The sequence below is a fragment of the Aulonocara stuartgranti genome (assembly GCF_965226115.1).
Source record: "Aulonocara stuartgranti genome assembly, chromosome: 16".
NCBI lineage: Eukaryota > Metazoa > Chordata > Actinopteri > Cichliformes > Cichlidae > Aulonocara > Aulonocara stuartgranti.
In genome coordinates, this window is record NC_138952.1 from 20561203 (window position 1) to 20576304 (window position 15102).

The 15102-nt window shown below is 38.2% G+C and overlaps 1 protein-coding gene across 1 annotated transcript; it reads right to left on the reverse strand.

The window, feature by feature from the left end:
• Positions 1-183: 183 nt before the first annotated feature.
• ankrd10b (ankyrin repeat domain 10b) lies at positions 184-14272 on the reverse strand. The gene is made up of 6 exons (XM_082507578.1): positions 13906-14272; positions 12996-13148; positions 11970-12061; positions 3763-4028; positions 2881-2988; positions 184-765 (listed from the first exon to the last, which is right to left on the reverse strand). The coding sequence occupies exons 1-6, from the start codon at positions 14101-14103 to the stop codon at positions 566-568; spliced, it is 1017 nt and encodes a 338-aa protein (XP_082363704.1). The 5' UTR covers positions 14104-14272; the 3' UTR covers positions 184-565.
• Positions 14273-15102: the final 830 nt, after the last annotated feature.

Genomic DNA, 15102 nt, shown 5'->3' on the forward strand with positions numbered 1-15102 from the left:
CTGTGCCAGCACGTGAGAGTGCAACTTTTAAAGCAGTTTTCTGTATTAAGCGAGCACACCAATAACTTTTAATGTATATATCTAATGGATAGAAAAAGAAAGTAGGATACCATGATTCTCTACACACATTATTTCATAAGCCATCTATGGCAGGAAGCAGAACAAGATGTACGGAGAAAAATCAAACTTTGGAAAACCTTTTTTTAATGAATTACATCTTATGTGTTTCCATTTTTTAACATATTGAGACAAACAAAATTTCAGCACTGGCAGTGGTTCATCTCAAATGCTTACTTTAGTGTATTCAAAGAAAACTGCTATTTGTAGCATAAATCACAACAAGAACTAAACATTAACTTTTGTCTTTAACAACACAAAAATCCACTTTTTACGCTGCTTTATTAATGCAGTTTCAGACCCATCCAGAACAGTGGCTCTGCTGTTAATAACAAAGAAATTCAATGATCGTGACCACTCTGTGGCTTTAAGGCGAATGAATGCTTGTTTAGGCTTAGATGAGTTTCAGGCAAAAAGGAAGAGGTGTCAGGAAGATCACTTTTGTATTTTAGGATCCATGGTAAAGAAGCATGGTGCTGAAGAGGGTGTGGTCATAGAACTGCTCCGCTTTCACAGACTTCAGGTGCTCCACCTGACTGCCTCCAGTGCTAATGATCTCAGGTGAGCCGCTGTGGATGTGGTGGTCAAGGAGGATTTCTGCTGTTGGGCCATTTGAGAAAAAGTCCTCACAGTGTCTTTCACCTGCCACTGTAAATGAAACAAATAGTCAAAAGGGCAAACAAATTTTTTTGATCGTGTTCCTGACTCTAATAGAGAACAAACGAGGCAGGGGGCGATTTTGTTTTGCACAACTATTTAAAATTCTTTTTACTACAATTCTGTAAGCAGCCATGTAAAAATAATGTCTATTACATGGCCAGCTTTCAACACACATCAAGTGGTATCCAACTCTTTGGATTAAAAAAAAAAAAAAAAAAAAAAAAAAAAGAGATCAATAAATTGCGAAATAGACTCCACGGGTTTATGCAATCTCAAAAGTTTTGACCTGAGACCTTGTTTTAAAATAGGTCACGTCCTGATCTGTAGTAATTCTGACATACAATTTGCGTTGTACCACCATGACCTAGTTCTGTGTCATTTCACAAGAAAAATCACAAGTCTTTTAAGCTCCACGACCCAACATCACAAGCAGAATTGTAAAAAATGTCAAAGGCACTGTATTTGCAATCATCTGAAAAATGTAAGCATTTTTAAAAATAAATAAATAAACACAGATGTTGTGAGACAGGAGAAAGAAAAAAAAAAAAAAAAAAAAGAGCACGAGGATACACCAAGAAAACAAAGGCCACATTTATAAACTTTATACACATTTAATGATGTCAAGCAGTCAAGTACAAAGCTAAATCTGCTCAGTACTCAAAACATTTGATGCCCCAGATTCAAAGACTACACACTCAAACCTTCTGCCACGTAAAACAAAAACAAAAACCATGTTCAACATGAAATAGTACTACAAAATACAGAAAGAATCCCCCCAGCGTCTATAAAATTTGAACACAGCATACATTAAGTTACCGTTTGGATTACTTAACGCAGCTTAACAAATAAGGCTTTTTGCAAAGTGTAAAAAACCATGCAAACTTTTTTTCAGCAGGACTGTTTGTACATAACAACCGATTGCAATATGGCCTGATATTAATTTAAAAAACACACTGGGTATTCTTCTGTAACACACGCAAATGCAAGCCTTGCTGCTAGTTACCTTAAAAGTTCGCCAACACACACACACACACACACACACACACACACACACACACACACACACACAGAGTAAACATTCATCATATTTCAGACCAATCATTGACAAAGGTGAAAAAGAGGGGTTAACAAATTCTACTCTTATGGACCAGTAAATGTTACTAAAGGGCATCTAGAAACTCCAAGAAAGCTGCACAGTGAATTATGTAAATTTTAAAAGCTACATTCATGTTCAGATATGCTTTGGCATAAAGTCATTCTTCAATATAAAATGCGAAATTTCCAGAGACTTTCTTTATGTATGTTTTAAAAAGTGCTTAGGTACCAATTTCAAATAAATGTCACCTATTAAATATTATTTTAAATCAACAATATTTACTGATTTATTAAACTGGGAGAAAAACAAACTCGAACATTACTATTTTTTTTGGTGTTGGCAGCAGAAGGTTGGTGTTCACAACATCAGGTGACAAATGAAGTTTTCCTTATTATACAATAATGCACAAGTTTATAAGCGTTATAATAAGACATGACTAAATATTTTTTATGAAGCCAATATAAACATTTGCACTTTTAATGCAAACAACGTGGTATAATTGTGCAAAACAAAATCATCCTTTTATTTAAAACCTAATAAAAAGTAAGCATTACACGAGAACGGTCAGTATAATCCGACGTATGCACTGACTACATATCTGTATAACAAACACATATTAATGCCTTTCTCCTTAAGAGTATAATCAGGTACATGGAAAAGTAGAAAATACAACACACACACGCACGCACGCACACAGCTAAATATCTTTCAAAGGAAGCTCTCCACCAAATCAAAACAAATGTATTTCGATATCTGCATTACTCAAAAAGGAAACGTACAACAAACATACAAATGGGAACATTAGCGTGTGCCATTTCACACACAAGCCCTTTACAAGTAGGCATAAGAGTTGGTGCAGCGACAGGGGGTCTGCATCGACGCCACAGTGATGACCTCCAGCTCTTTAGCTGTGGGGCTCGACCTGGCTGGTCCCCCCTGATCCATGGGCCCCGGCCCTTGTGATGGTGCAACCCCATTCATCCCAAATGCAAAGCTTCCTGGCCCACCTGAGGTTACAGTCGCTGCCAGCTCCATGTTCATGCTCTCCATCTGCGCATCTCCAGCTCCATCTAGTGGCCCATTCCCGTTAAGCAATTTGGGTTCCACACAAAAACCTGAGAGCCAAGACGAGTGGAAAAATCAGTGAGCTGAGAGCCAGGACATGTTTCCATCCATCCATTTAAAGAAAGATTTGCTTAGAAGATACAATTAACCCAGATTTTGTCCTAAAAATACATGCAGACACTTGGTCATGTGATGAAAGGAAGAATATAGTTTGTAGATGACAATTTGCTGATCTCCAATTCACCAAAACTGAATTATTTTTTGTTGTCATTCATGCATGCTAGAAATAAATTAAACAGCTGAGTGTAAAAAGAAGTTTGAGTACCCAACATCCTTTGGTGTTTCAACATTATCAATTAATATCAGGAAAATGAATTATAATCAATAAAGAGTCACTGTGTCACACTATTGCTGTGACTCACATAAAATGTGAATTAAGTCTAACAAGACCCTTTGGAGGAAAGACTTCAGAAAATATTTTTTTAAAAGTAAATACCTGCAGAGACCTACCCCCTTAATCTCCTAGATACACTGATGGTATCAATTTCAAAATCCTACTTCACTTGGTTTTCAGATTATCTTGACCTTTGACCTTGAGGTCGAGGTCACTGAGATTTGAACTCGATGGCATCAATTTCAAAATCCTATACTGTCTCGTTCTCGAGTTATTGCATTCACAAACTTTGGTGTGCATGACACTATGCCATCAACCTTTTATGGCTGAGGGGTAATAATGTCTTGAAAGTTTCAATTTCCTTTAAAAGGTAACAGAAGAGAAAAAAAAAAAAGTATCGGAAACAGACCTGATCAGCTTAGTAACTTACCGTTAGTTCTAGCCTTCTTTCCAGGGTTTGCTTCCATGCCTTCGAAAGACCTTTTTCTGTTGGGCATACCATTCAAGAAGCTGCGTCCCTGGATGGTGGGGTAAGTGTGGCACCCATTCTGGCTCATGCCATTCAGAAAAACCCCGTTATGAGACTGAGCCATGTTTTGTTGGAAGTTCTGGGCATTGGAGAGTATTTCAGCGCACTCCCGGAATCCCTGCGCGTGGGCCAGGTCAGCAGCAGTCAGCCCACTGGCATTCCTCATACTGCACAACAGAAAAGGGAGTGTTAGAAACACTCACTGTATGCTCCATTTACACAAATAAAACACAAACAAAATGAGACAAACCCAAGCACGCACACGCAGGCACACACACCCCCACACGCACATACATACATAAACGCACGCACGCACACTCATTAAGCAAATATTCGCACACACACACGAACACAGATGTATAGAAATAGCCTGTGCTGCTCTACCCTCTCTCACATCCTCTTCGTCATCTTCATGACAGATGACGACTGATCCCTTTGGGATCATCTGCATCTTAAAGATTTCACTTGTTTCCACATAATTAAGGAAACACGTCTGCTGCAAACGGACATGGTTAAGACAGCTGAGCACATGCACTTGAACATGTATGAAATGATCCGCTGCATCCACAGGAGATCACATCCGTGGACCGCGTCAAACGGGCTACATCAAGGAGCATTCTGCGAAGAATGAGAAGTGGTTGTCATCTCACGTCTCCAGCGCCGATAGAATTCAAGGATTTCTGCAAAGCCGCATCAAAAGCGCAGTGATGTTGTCTTCTCTGTGTCAATGTCCACGTGGAAAAGCCAGCAAAGAAAATGACAGACTGGCAAAGTGACGAAATCCCCAGAGATGAGTCAGAGAATCAGAAGATGGTGAAGACTATGATGCAATCTTCAGAACAAACTCCAGAGAGTGAACGATTAGGGCGAGAACAAATCAAGGTCGAACTGCAGCACCCAAGCAACACCACTCTTCTTTTGTTGAGAATGTGAAGCTAAAGTGAACTTGTCCTCATGTTGTTTCAAGAAAAATGAGCAAGAGAATAAAAAAAATAAAAATAAAAAAAACATAATAAAATAACTAAGTAGTCTGTGCACTCTGTGTTAACCATAGCCAGTTGCAGCAGTGATAAAGTAACTTTCTGGGAGCAGTAATGAATGAGCAAACAGCACTGTGTCCCCTCCCCCTCACAAATTTACAGTTTTCAAACAGCATTAAAGTGTGGAAACAATTTCACCTGCAGGTAAAATGTGGACAGCAAGGAGAAAAAACTACACAGGAATAAAATAAAAACTATATTTTAAAAAAGGTGCTATTAATATAAAATATGATCATTCTGCTGAAGGATACAGAAAATAATCGACCAACCAAAGCATTTCTTGCAGCTTAATGATGGAAATTTCTTTTGTCTGTTTCAGCCAGTTACAAAAACAATACTGCCGTTGTTCGGGGCCTAAATGTCATCATGCTGTGAAATGAGTTCTCTAACCAAACAGCTCAGTCTTTGTCAAAGAACTGGGAGCGCTGGCCCACATCTGACTCTGGACTGTTTTTTTTTTTTGTTTTTTTTAAAAACACGACAGGAAAAACATTGAAAGCAATCGTCACGTCGTTTCATGCATGACTAAAATGATTTACCGAAATTTTAGGAATACATTTTGTTTCATTGAACTTTGCGTTTATAGTGTTAAATTAAAAACCAGGTGATATTAACTTCCACACAAAGAGGCAGGATTTAAAGCACACAGCTGCTGTTTGGTCATTCGTGAGGTGTAGAAACTGCTCGTTCTCTGCATTTTTATCTAAACAGTTGTGCAGAAATAAACATTTCAAGAACTAGTGCATGTGAAAAAAACATTTTATAAAGAATTGAAGATTTAAAAAAAATAAAATAAAAAAATCAAACAAGTAAAAATCACACAATAAACTTGTTGCACATTACCCGTCCCCTTCAAAATTAACGCTTCCAAAGGATTAATCCAAGAGGTTACACTTTAACTGAATATCATTTACATGTTAAATGGTAGATGGATCAGTCTCACTCTAAGGAATAGAAATTCTCATGTATAATACTAAATAAGAATTTAATGTTAAAATTTGTCTCTCTTTGAACACAAACAGTTCCCTAAGTAAACAGTGGACCAGATAGACACAGAATAACATACTGTTACTGTGATAAAAATCTAACATCTTCTAATCTTAATCATTAATGTCCACTTATTGTATGATAATGGCACAACAAGTACTTGCCCTAATTCTTGTCTAGAGGAACTCAGTGGTTAAGCCTTTTTTTGGACAAGGGTGAAATTGCACCTCAACAATCCCCAAATGAGATTTCCTCTCCCTTTTCAAGCACTTAAGATATTAAAGTTGCTCCTCGTTTTGAAATCTTATATCCAATGTCAAATGAGTGATTGCAGAGACACTCGCAGATTACTGCAGCTCTTCTGTGGGGTTGGTCAAAGATAGGGAGGAGGTTATAGGTGCAGTGATTTTTTTTATGTGTCTGTATATGTTGTGGATCTCTTAAGGAGGAAGCTAAACATTAGACACTCATGAGTGCCAGGCATTTTAAATGCCTGACTATAAGTGCAAATTTCAAGTTTTCAGATAAAGTCTGCTGCAAATTAATTCTCTCATTTCTTTATTTGACCCTCTGGCTTCATTTCCAGCATTGACTTGTTTCCAAACCAAATCTCAGCTTGAACATCGCCCTCCACATAACTGAAACAATATGCCCCTTTTCTATTTCCTTAATTATTTAAACCATTATTCCTTTAGTGAGACCTGACATCTATGGTAATCACTAATCCAACAAAATGGATAGCTGTGTATAGCTTAAAAGAAAAAACAAAACAAAACAACAACAAAAAAACAAAAACAAAAAAACAACTTAAAAAAGGAAGCGTTAATTCTTTGTAAATGCCTGGTATGCTTTGCTTTTCGGTCCTAAGCACACAATATGCATCTTCTCTAACTATTGTCTAACCTTCCAGAGGCAGCCTATTATCATGCTACATGTTGACATGGGACTCACGTGATTAACCCTGTCCATTTAAAGGACTCCTATGGTTAGTTCACAAAATAAAGACAAATCATAAAATTAAAAAAAAGAGGCTAAATACAGGAACAATCATGGATAATAAGCAAAGCATGCAGGTCTAAAACTTTAGTTTTGATTTATTAAAAAACCTAGCATTAAAACCAATCACCGCAAGAAATACCTCAACAGTTTGCCAGTGTGTAGATAGGAAGCGATAGTGAGAACACTCAATGCCACAACAGTGCGGCTATCCCAGGGAACGGGGCAGACTCAGCAGTGTCTATTCTCCCCCTTTCTAGGATTACTTGAAAAAACCAAGTCATTTCCAATTCAATGGCTGCAAAACATTAAGATGTACGGTTCTGTTTCTGTTAACAGTATAGAAAACTTTTTTTGTAAACTTATTGTCACTTTCATAAAGGAAAAGGTGACAAAGATTAGAAGTCAAAACAGACTATGATATTGTATAGGGTTAATACTGTGACATACAAAAGAAAACATTTGTGTATAACGTAAAATATTTGGTACAGTGAAATGACAGTGAATAACCATTGCAACAGGATGATGTTAGCATTAGACAGTTCAGTACATGATGTTATGCAAATCTAACCCATCTCACTCAGCTGCTCTAAGCATGCCTGCACTACGCTCATCACCGGCAGCCTCTAAGCACTGGCCTACCTGCTGCTAGTTTGCTACTGGACCACCTTTACAGTTTGAGGCTCATGACAAAAAAGAATTTCTTAGAAATCTACCCCCCAAAAAGTCTATATAGTTTTAGTGCTAAGTTTATTTTAGCGTTCTAGAGCAAAATCAGAGCATTGGTTTTATGATTCTAATTAAATACTGGATTTCAAAAAGTAAAGCTCATATTTATAAAGCTGGGTCCGATTTATTTAGTTACCATATATCTACTTTATGAGTGGTTCTACGAGTACTTTATAGATGTCCTTATCATTTTTCTTGGTAGTGTATTTATAATAGGATTTAAGATGGCGTTCGTTCAAGTGACTTGGCGCAAACAGCCAAAGATGTTGATCCTGTCAGCACTCGGGACAGAGCTACAAATAAAACCATGATGAACTGTGACACTGGGGAAAGTTTTGAAGAGTTTTATTTAATCGTTTTTATGTTCCAGTAAGGAATTATGTAAAAGTTATGACTGTCAACCCAATCTTTTAGACTAAAGCAGAAACGCTTGCACAGAGGTGTTGCCAAAATGCCTGCTGAGCGTCAAGGCATGCTTCAAGAAGGACCCAAGTTGTATCCAACCATGACACCACTGAGTAAAATAACACAAACCTCAGGTTTAGGTGGACTTAATGTTGTTCCCACTCATTTAAAAAAAGAAAAAGAAAAAAGAAAGGTGCATAAAAGCATCTGTAGGTGACGGCCAAAGGAATGAAAGTATTTCATACATAATTCAAGCCTTTCAAGAGCACTTCCTTCTAATGAATCAAATGAGTACATCACACTCTTCTTGTGTCTCTTCTTTCTTCCACATGGAAAATGTGAAGATAAGCAGAAACAGTCAAAGCTGCAAAATGCTCTGACATATAGTCAAAGCTTACAGTTTTATCATTTATGAATTACTTCTCCCCGTTGAAAAGGAAATCTCAGATGACAAGTGTGTTCAAGAGGATGTAATACAAAGCAAGCATAAAACAAAGCCAAGAAGATGAACAGCCCACTGAGGAAAATCCTCAATGAAAAATGTAGATTTAAGCGACTGAATAAAACTCATTCATTCATTCACTGTTCATATAATCAATGTGACAAGGACATCCTGTTTGCGTGAAATATAATTTAGCCGCTTTGCTGTAAAAATGTACTCTCAAAGGCTTCTGTGAAAATATTTGGAGGCATTGCTTTTCTTTTATAACCATGGTAATGTTGATGTGAGCTTCCATTAAGAATAAACCATTCATAATCCACTAAATCCATTTTACTGCCTTAGGTCCTGTACAAAACACTCCACAGTAAAAACGTGCTTGTTATTGAAGCTTCGCTCCCATAATGCAGTGAGTGGACCGGAGGGCAAAAGAAGTGTTTAGATGCCTATCACGGAGCTTTAATCTGACATGAAAGAAATGTGACATGGAGATGGATGTTCAAGTAATAGATCTCAAAGAGTAGACTCAATGTTCAAGCTAACTTCCAAAAAGAAAATGCAGAAACTTTGACTTCAATAACAGCATTTATAATAAAAAATTACCAAAGCTCTAAATGAGTGGATTTAGAGCTATTTGTCCTGACTAACAGATTCAAATTAGAAGATTATCAACACAGTATTTTAGACTTTGTATATTACACATATTTTGAATTAAACAACTAAAAATTAGGGTATAAAAACTAAAAGCATAAGAACACAACTTAGTTCATATAGTAGTATATGATGTAGACTACTATGTATTGCAGAGTTGTATTATTATAGTATAAACTGCATAAACAAAAATCTTTTCCCAGCAAAATATTTTCTCTCTTATGCATCAGATATAATGCACCATGAGTGCTACCAACGACTGATTGCCTGAATAATTATCACGTCAAGGTTCATTTGCTGACTTGCCACCAAATCTTTACTGCACATGACAGCAGACTATTTTCTTTGTCAACCTTTGTTAGCATTGGAATATTTTGTTAGCAGATGTTTGAAAGCCCTTTGATGCTGAAATTTGTTATTTTGTCATGAGCCCCAGTCCCACCTGCTGTGCCTTAGTCTTCCCCCCAGCTGCGCCCCCGCTACATTTCTGAGTCATAAGTTAAATAAAATGAAAAACAAACAAACTTGATAATAAACTAAACTAAATATCTGTGATCTGCAGGGAGAAAAACAAAACAAAACAAAAAAATCACATATCATTTTCATCAAAAAATATAATACTCATCAGCTGATAACCAAATGCACACTGCGTGAACCACTGCTGAGCTTCTCTGCATGAAAGCAGTGGATTTAATTTGCCAAGGCAACCGTAGCAACCAGGGTGTTTATACAAGGAGAAAATGAAGTGTTTTTAATTTCCATCAAGTGTTTTTTATGACTCTGGGACACGCACTCTGTGAAACTATGCGGAACAGATTATGCATGGTGTGTGTGTCTCTAAGACCTTTTGAAAAGGCGTGTGAGCACTGTTTGCATTCCTTTACTGAAACAAGGCCCAAAGTCAGCACTGCTCTCAGATTATGTTCAGTATTGTCATGGTTATACCTAAAGCTCACTTTTACTGCTTCATGGTGGGATTTACCTTCTTTACAGAGAGCTTTTGGTGCACAAAGATTTATTAGACTACAAAAAAATTAACATACATATAAACTCCTTGGTAGCTTGGGGTTTCTGTTCTCTAATGGGATCACAAAGAAAAGGCAGGCAGTATGTTGCAGAAAATGAAGCTGCAAGACTTCATAATTGAAAAACAAAAACAAATAAAACATGTTGAGTCTAACATCTAAACTCCTAAGACTAAAGTAAGCAGCAACTTTTAATTTCTTTGTGCATTAAAAAGCTACTTACAAACCCGGTAACCTACTTTAGTGAGAAGCAACTCAAGGCTTTTTTTTTTGTTTTGTTTGTTTTACAGCTGGATAACACAGGTAAGCTGTGAGTATGTAAACTGGGTGCCTAATTCATTAGGCTTATTCACATGACCTTTAGGAAAGTAACAGCTATGATCTAACGATATAGCTGTTGTTATTTCAAGTCCTGCTGGTCTTGAAGCTAAATTTAACAAACAGGAAAAGTGAGTCTTGCCTCACTTCTTTGTTCATGTGTCAGATCGAACATCAGTGATAACAATGTTTTCTATAAATGGGTATGTTGGCAAAACAACTGTAAAGGTGTGACTGATCATTACTACAAGAGGAGATTATGTCTACCTCCTAAAATAATAAGCTAAATTTATCGTGCAAGATCTATTATATCTAACTCTGTTATCTGCTCAATGCAGATATTATTGTTAATTTTAATGATCCTTGAAAAAGGTGGACATGAAAGCAGCCAAAACAATCTTGCAAAAACTTAAAAAAAAAAAAAAAAGATTTTGCATTTCCAAACACGGCCACCTAATCAATGCATTTTCATTCAATGCAACACCTTACAGCCTTTCCACAATGACAGTAAAGAGGTATTCAGATAAAAAAGCAATGTGCATTTGGTCACCCAGTTAAGCTGTGTATTTAAGACACAAATCTTTAAAACAAATGTTAACAAAGAAAACCACACTCTAGATTTAACAGAGATCATGCAACATGGCCTACTAATTAAACAGTTTATCAACCTTTACATTAAGTTGCCCTAATGTTTGTGTAATAATCGTGCTGGACTGAAAAAGTCAGCCATCTAGATGAAAGACGCCGTGCAGAGTTAATAATCAACTTTTACTGTAACACACATAAAGTGTAGCAGACTATAAAGGTAATAAACGTCTGCTTATTCAAGTACACAAGCAGGCACTTGTGGAATATGTCTTATCTGATAATGTTACACACAGAGAGCAACTTAATGCGAATTGTTGCAATGAAAAACAACAATTTTTAAGGATTAACAAAATGTGTCACATTTTCAAGGAAGCGCCACCAATTCTGTTAATGTTTAACATGTCAAGCAAGCTAACTTTGCTATATTATTACCGTTTCACAAAATGCATCTCTAGAACTTCTAAAAACATTTTCAAGGATGTAATTGTCTACACAGTTGTCTGGTGTACATTTTTAATGAACCCATGAACAATAAAACAAAGATGATTTTATTTTGTTGAGCTAAATGACTAATTCAGTCCTTTGCTCAAATCTTGTTTAAAGTTATATACAGACACAACCTGAACTGATTTAAAGTAAAGTAACCGCTTCTAGAGCAGCATTCCTTTTGGCTGGAGCTAATATAATATAATATCAAAAATTTTAATCTTAGTAATTACATTCTGCACCTTCTACAAATTTATGTTTAAGACCTGCACTGTTAATTTTGCAGATCACATATTTGCAGCTTTGAAGAAACTGAATAAAACATTTAGACTTAACAACTGTACTGATGTGAGTTTGGTGGCGATCCCTTGTAAAGGTGTAACTAAGTTGCTGGATAGTACAGAGGAAAAGAAATGATGACACAGGACTGATCACAGGACTTACTCAGCTTTCGCTCCCTGAATCAAGAGAGTGTTGATACACTCCAGGCTGCCCGCGCGAGCAGCCTTGTGGATGGGCGTCTCGCCCACATAGTCCTGAGTGATGACAAGAGACCGCAGTTATATATAGAATGTATCAGACAGACATTACCAATTAAGTATTTATCAAATGTATCACATATTACTGCATCCTAAGCACATACTGGATATTATAAAAGGGTGTAACGCTGCAGGGCAGAGCCTGAACTTTTCACCCAGACATTACTGCCGCCCACACACATTTACAGTTGCACATTAGTAAGAGTGCAGCAGAGGAAAGAGGAGAGGGGGGGGGGGGGGGGGAGTGAGGCAGCTTTCTCCAACCACAATGCAACGTAGGCTGCACTCAAATATCACACTTTCCTACTGCCCAATCCCAGGAAAGTTAAAAGGCTACACACTCAAGAGGAAAAGGTCCGCAAATCTGAGAACTTTCCCTTGTGTTTATTTCCACAGACGCTAAGCAGATTCAATGGGAGTTGCAAAGCAATGTGGTTCCTGATTACGACAATATGTTATGTCACTGTGCCCCACTAATCTGATTCCTCTCAGTAGTGCAGTGGAGCATAAAATATAGCCTCAGCGCATGAGCCTGTCTGTGTATGAAATCCCACGGAGAGGAAAAGACGGATGAGTGAGGCACTCAACAGTCTGACAGTGGCTGCTTCGGGAAATATGGTGAAGAAATAAATAAATAAAATGGAATGTGAGGGCATTGGTGGGACAAATGGAGGAGTGAGCAGCAACACTGCCAGGGCCGTGACCCCAAATTAGAATTATCCTCTTCAATGGGATTATCTGAGCTCAACCCCTCACGCTCCTTTCACTCGCCCCCTCCCCTGCTTCCTTTTCATTTCACATAAAAACCATTGTCCCTTTTTTTTTTTTTTTAAATTATGTTTTCCTCTTGTCCCACTTTGTAACAAATGCAGTCTACATGTCACTTCAGGAAACTCTGTGAAAAAGGATGAGAGTGGGTCTGATATCGTACCTGTTTGTTAATATCTGCACCAGCTTGAAGCAACCATAACAAACACTCAGGGTGGCCCCCAAAAGCAGCAATGTGAGTGGGCGTCTGTGCAAACCTGGAGGTTACCGCGTTCACACCACAGCCCACCTGAACCAGACGCATCACACAATCGAGCTGTGAAGACACAAGTGCAATGCACATACAGTCAGACAGGCCCATTACCTGCATTCTGAGACAGGGCAGGTACAGACAAGTGTGTTACAGCAGCCGAAAAAGGGCAAAAATGAAGCGCTCCTATGTGGGCTGACTGGGTTTTCGAGGCACAATTATCAAAGCTTTGCCTCGGGGTATGAATCCAGTCTCTGTACAAACGTGAGGCCTATTCTTTTCTAATGTGCAGTTTGTTAAACAAGTCTTACCACGAGTGTTTTTTATACTCAAACGCTTCATTAAAAATGAGTCATTAGCGCCGGGAGTTGGCTTGAAAGCAGTTTGAATAACCGCCCTTTTTAGCCGCAAACCTGCTACAGTCCGCGAGGCTACATCCAATTTAACTAACTGCTCGTTAGCTAACATTTGTGGCTCTTGTAATGCTAGAATTTCGTGTTAAACCTATCGCCTAAAGCCATTAGTTAATATTAATAGGGTTCTTGTTCAACACTAGGTAAAAACGTACCTACAATTTTGCGCATACTAATACAATTCATTGAAAACTAGCTTTAAAAAGTATCGCTTTAACTTCAACGATCCATTGTCTGCCTGCACTCAGGGACGGCTGCTTCTTCGTCTCATCAGCTAACAGTTAATGGAAACATCAGGAAATGGCCGAGACGAGCCTCATGATGTCGAAGAGCGACGACGCTCCTTCTGGATAACATTTCGCCAAAAAAAAATATCCATTAACTAAAACCCGGGCGGACAGAAGCGATACCTTTCCGAAGTGAGCAGCCCAATGTATGGGCGTCCAGCCGTAGAAAGTGTCCTCCACCGTGAGGTCGGCCGGGTTTGATGTGCACTGAAGGAGGGAGCACAAGGCACCGACGTCTCCATCCCTGCAAGCCCGATGGAGAGGGAAGCGGCTGTTTAAGACCTCCTCGCTTGAGAATCCAGACTCCACTCCCACCGACATGGTAACGAAATTATAAATATTAGTCGACTATTTAAGAGGAGAGAGTAAATTAACTAGATGTGATTCAGTCCTCCGCGCCGACTCTGCGACCGTGCACGAGGACACACGCCACCCTGAATGGCGCGTCTTTCTCTGCCTGACAACACAAAGCAGGAGGCGTAGAGCACGCGCCGAGCTGAAACCCGAGAACCGCTCAGAGAGCCGCAAACTGCGGACTGGACGTCACATTCCCGATTTCCCCGCGTTCCTCTCTGGTCACTGTCGAGTGCCAGATTTTACGTTAGACCAGGAGCCTGTAATACATGGTGGACTGTATCAACAAGAGCACTCAGAGAGCTTAATTCCCACTTAAGAGCAAGGGCTATACTAAAACTTTGATGTTTTATGATGTTTTTTAGTACAGCCTGCTGACATCAGCCTGTTTTGGTGAAAAAATAAAAGCTGTGTTATACAGTTTCTCTGTCATATGATATATTACTAGATATGATTTCATGATTTTTTTTCAAGGTCTACTTTGATTTTTGGCAGTAACAATGAAAGTCAAGGTCAAATGCTTTATGCAAACTATATTTTCCCCCTCTGTGTCTGTACATACACACTCATATCTCTGAGTGAGCAGATCATCCCCACGCAGCTCAGTAAACAAGGGTGGAGACTATAAGAGGACAACAATGGGAGAAAGGACACATATCATTCATTTTTCTCAGTTATCTGAGATTTACTTAATGCATTTTTTGTGATGACTGAGTGCAGCGTGAAAAAACAAATAGTACATAAACATATAACTCTCCAAAAAAACCAAAAATATAAATTATATACATAGGCATTATTTTGGGGGGTTAGGAACATCCTTGTTGACATTCCTATTGTGTTTTAATGCTACCTGTAGTAGATGTGATGAGTTATAATAGCACATATCTCTGCATGTCAGCCAATGAATGTCTTTCGCCTGCAAATCACTGATATTAGAGTTGTTTTAAATTGAAATATTTCATGTTT

What these genes read in the sequence shown, in the direction of transcription:
- ankrd10b (XM_082507578.1), bottom strand. Translation starts at nt 14,103, where the DNA reads ATGTCGGTGGGAGTGGAGTCTGGATTCTCAAGCGAGGAGGTCTTAAAC. An exon ending in ATTCAGGGAGCGAAAGCTGA is followed by an intron (nt 4,029 to 11,969) that starts GTAAGTCCTGTG and finishes TCTGTTGTGCAG; the next exon opens with TATGAGGAATGCCAGTGGGC. An exon ending in AAAGAAGGCTAGAACTAACG is followed by an intron (nt 2,989 to 3,762) that starts GTAAGTTACTAA and finishes CTTGGCTCTCAG; the next exon opens with GTTTTTGTGTGGAACCCAAA.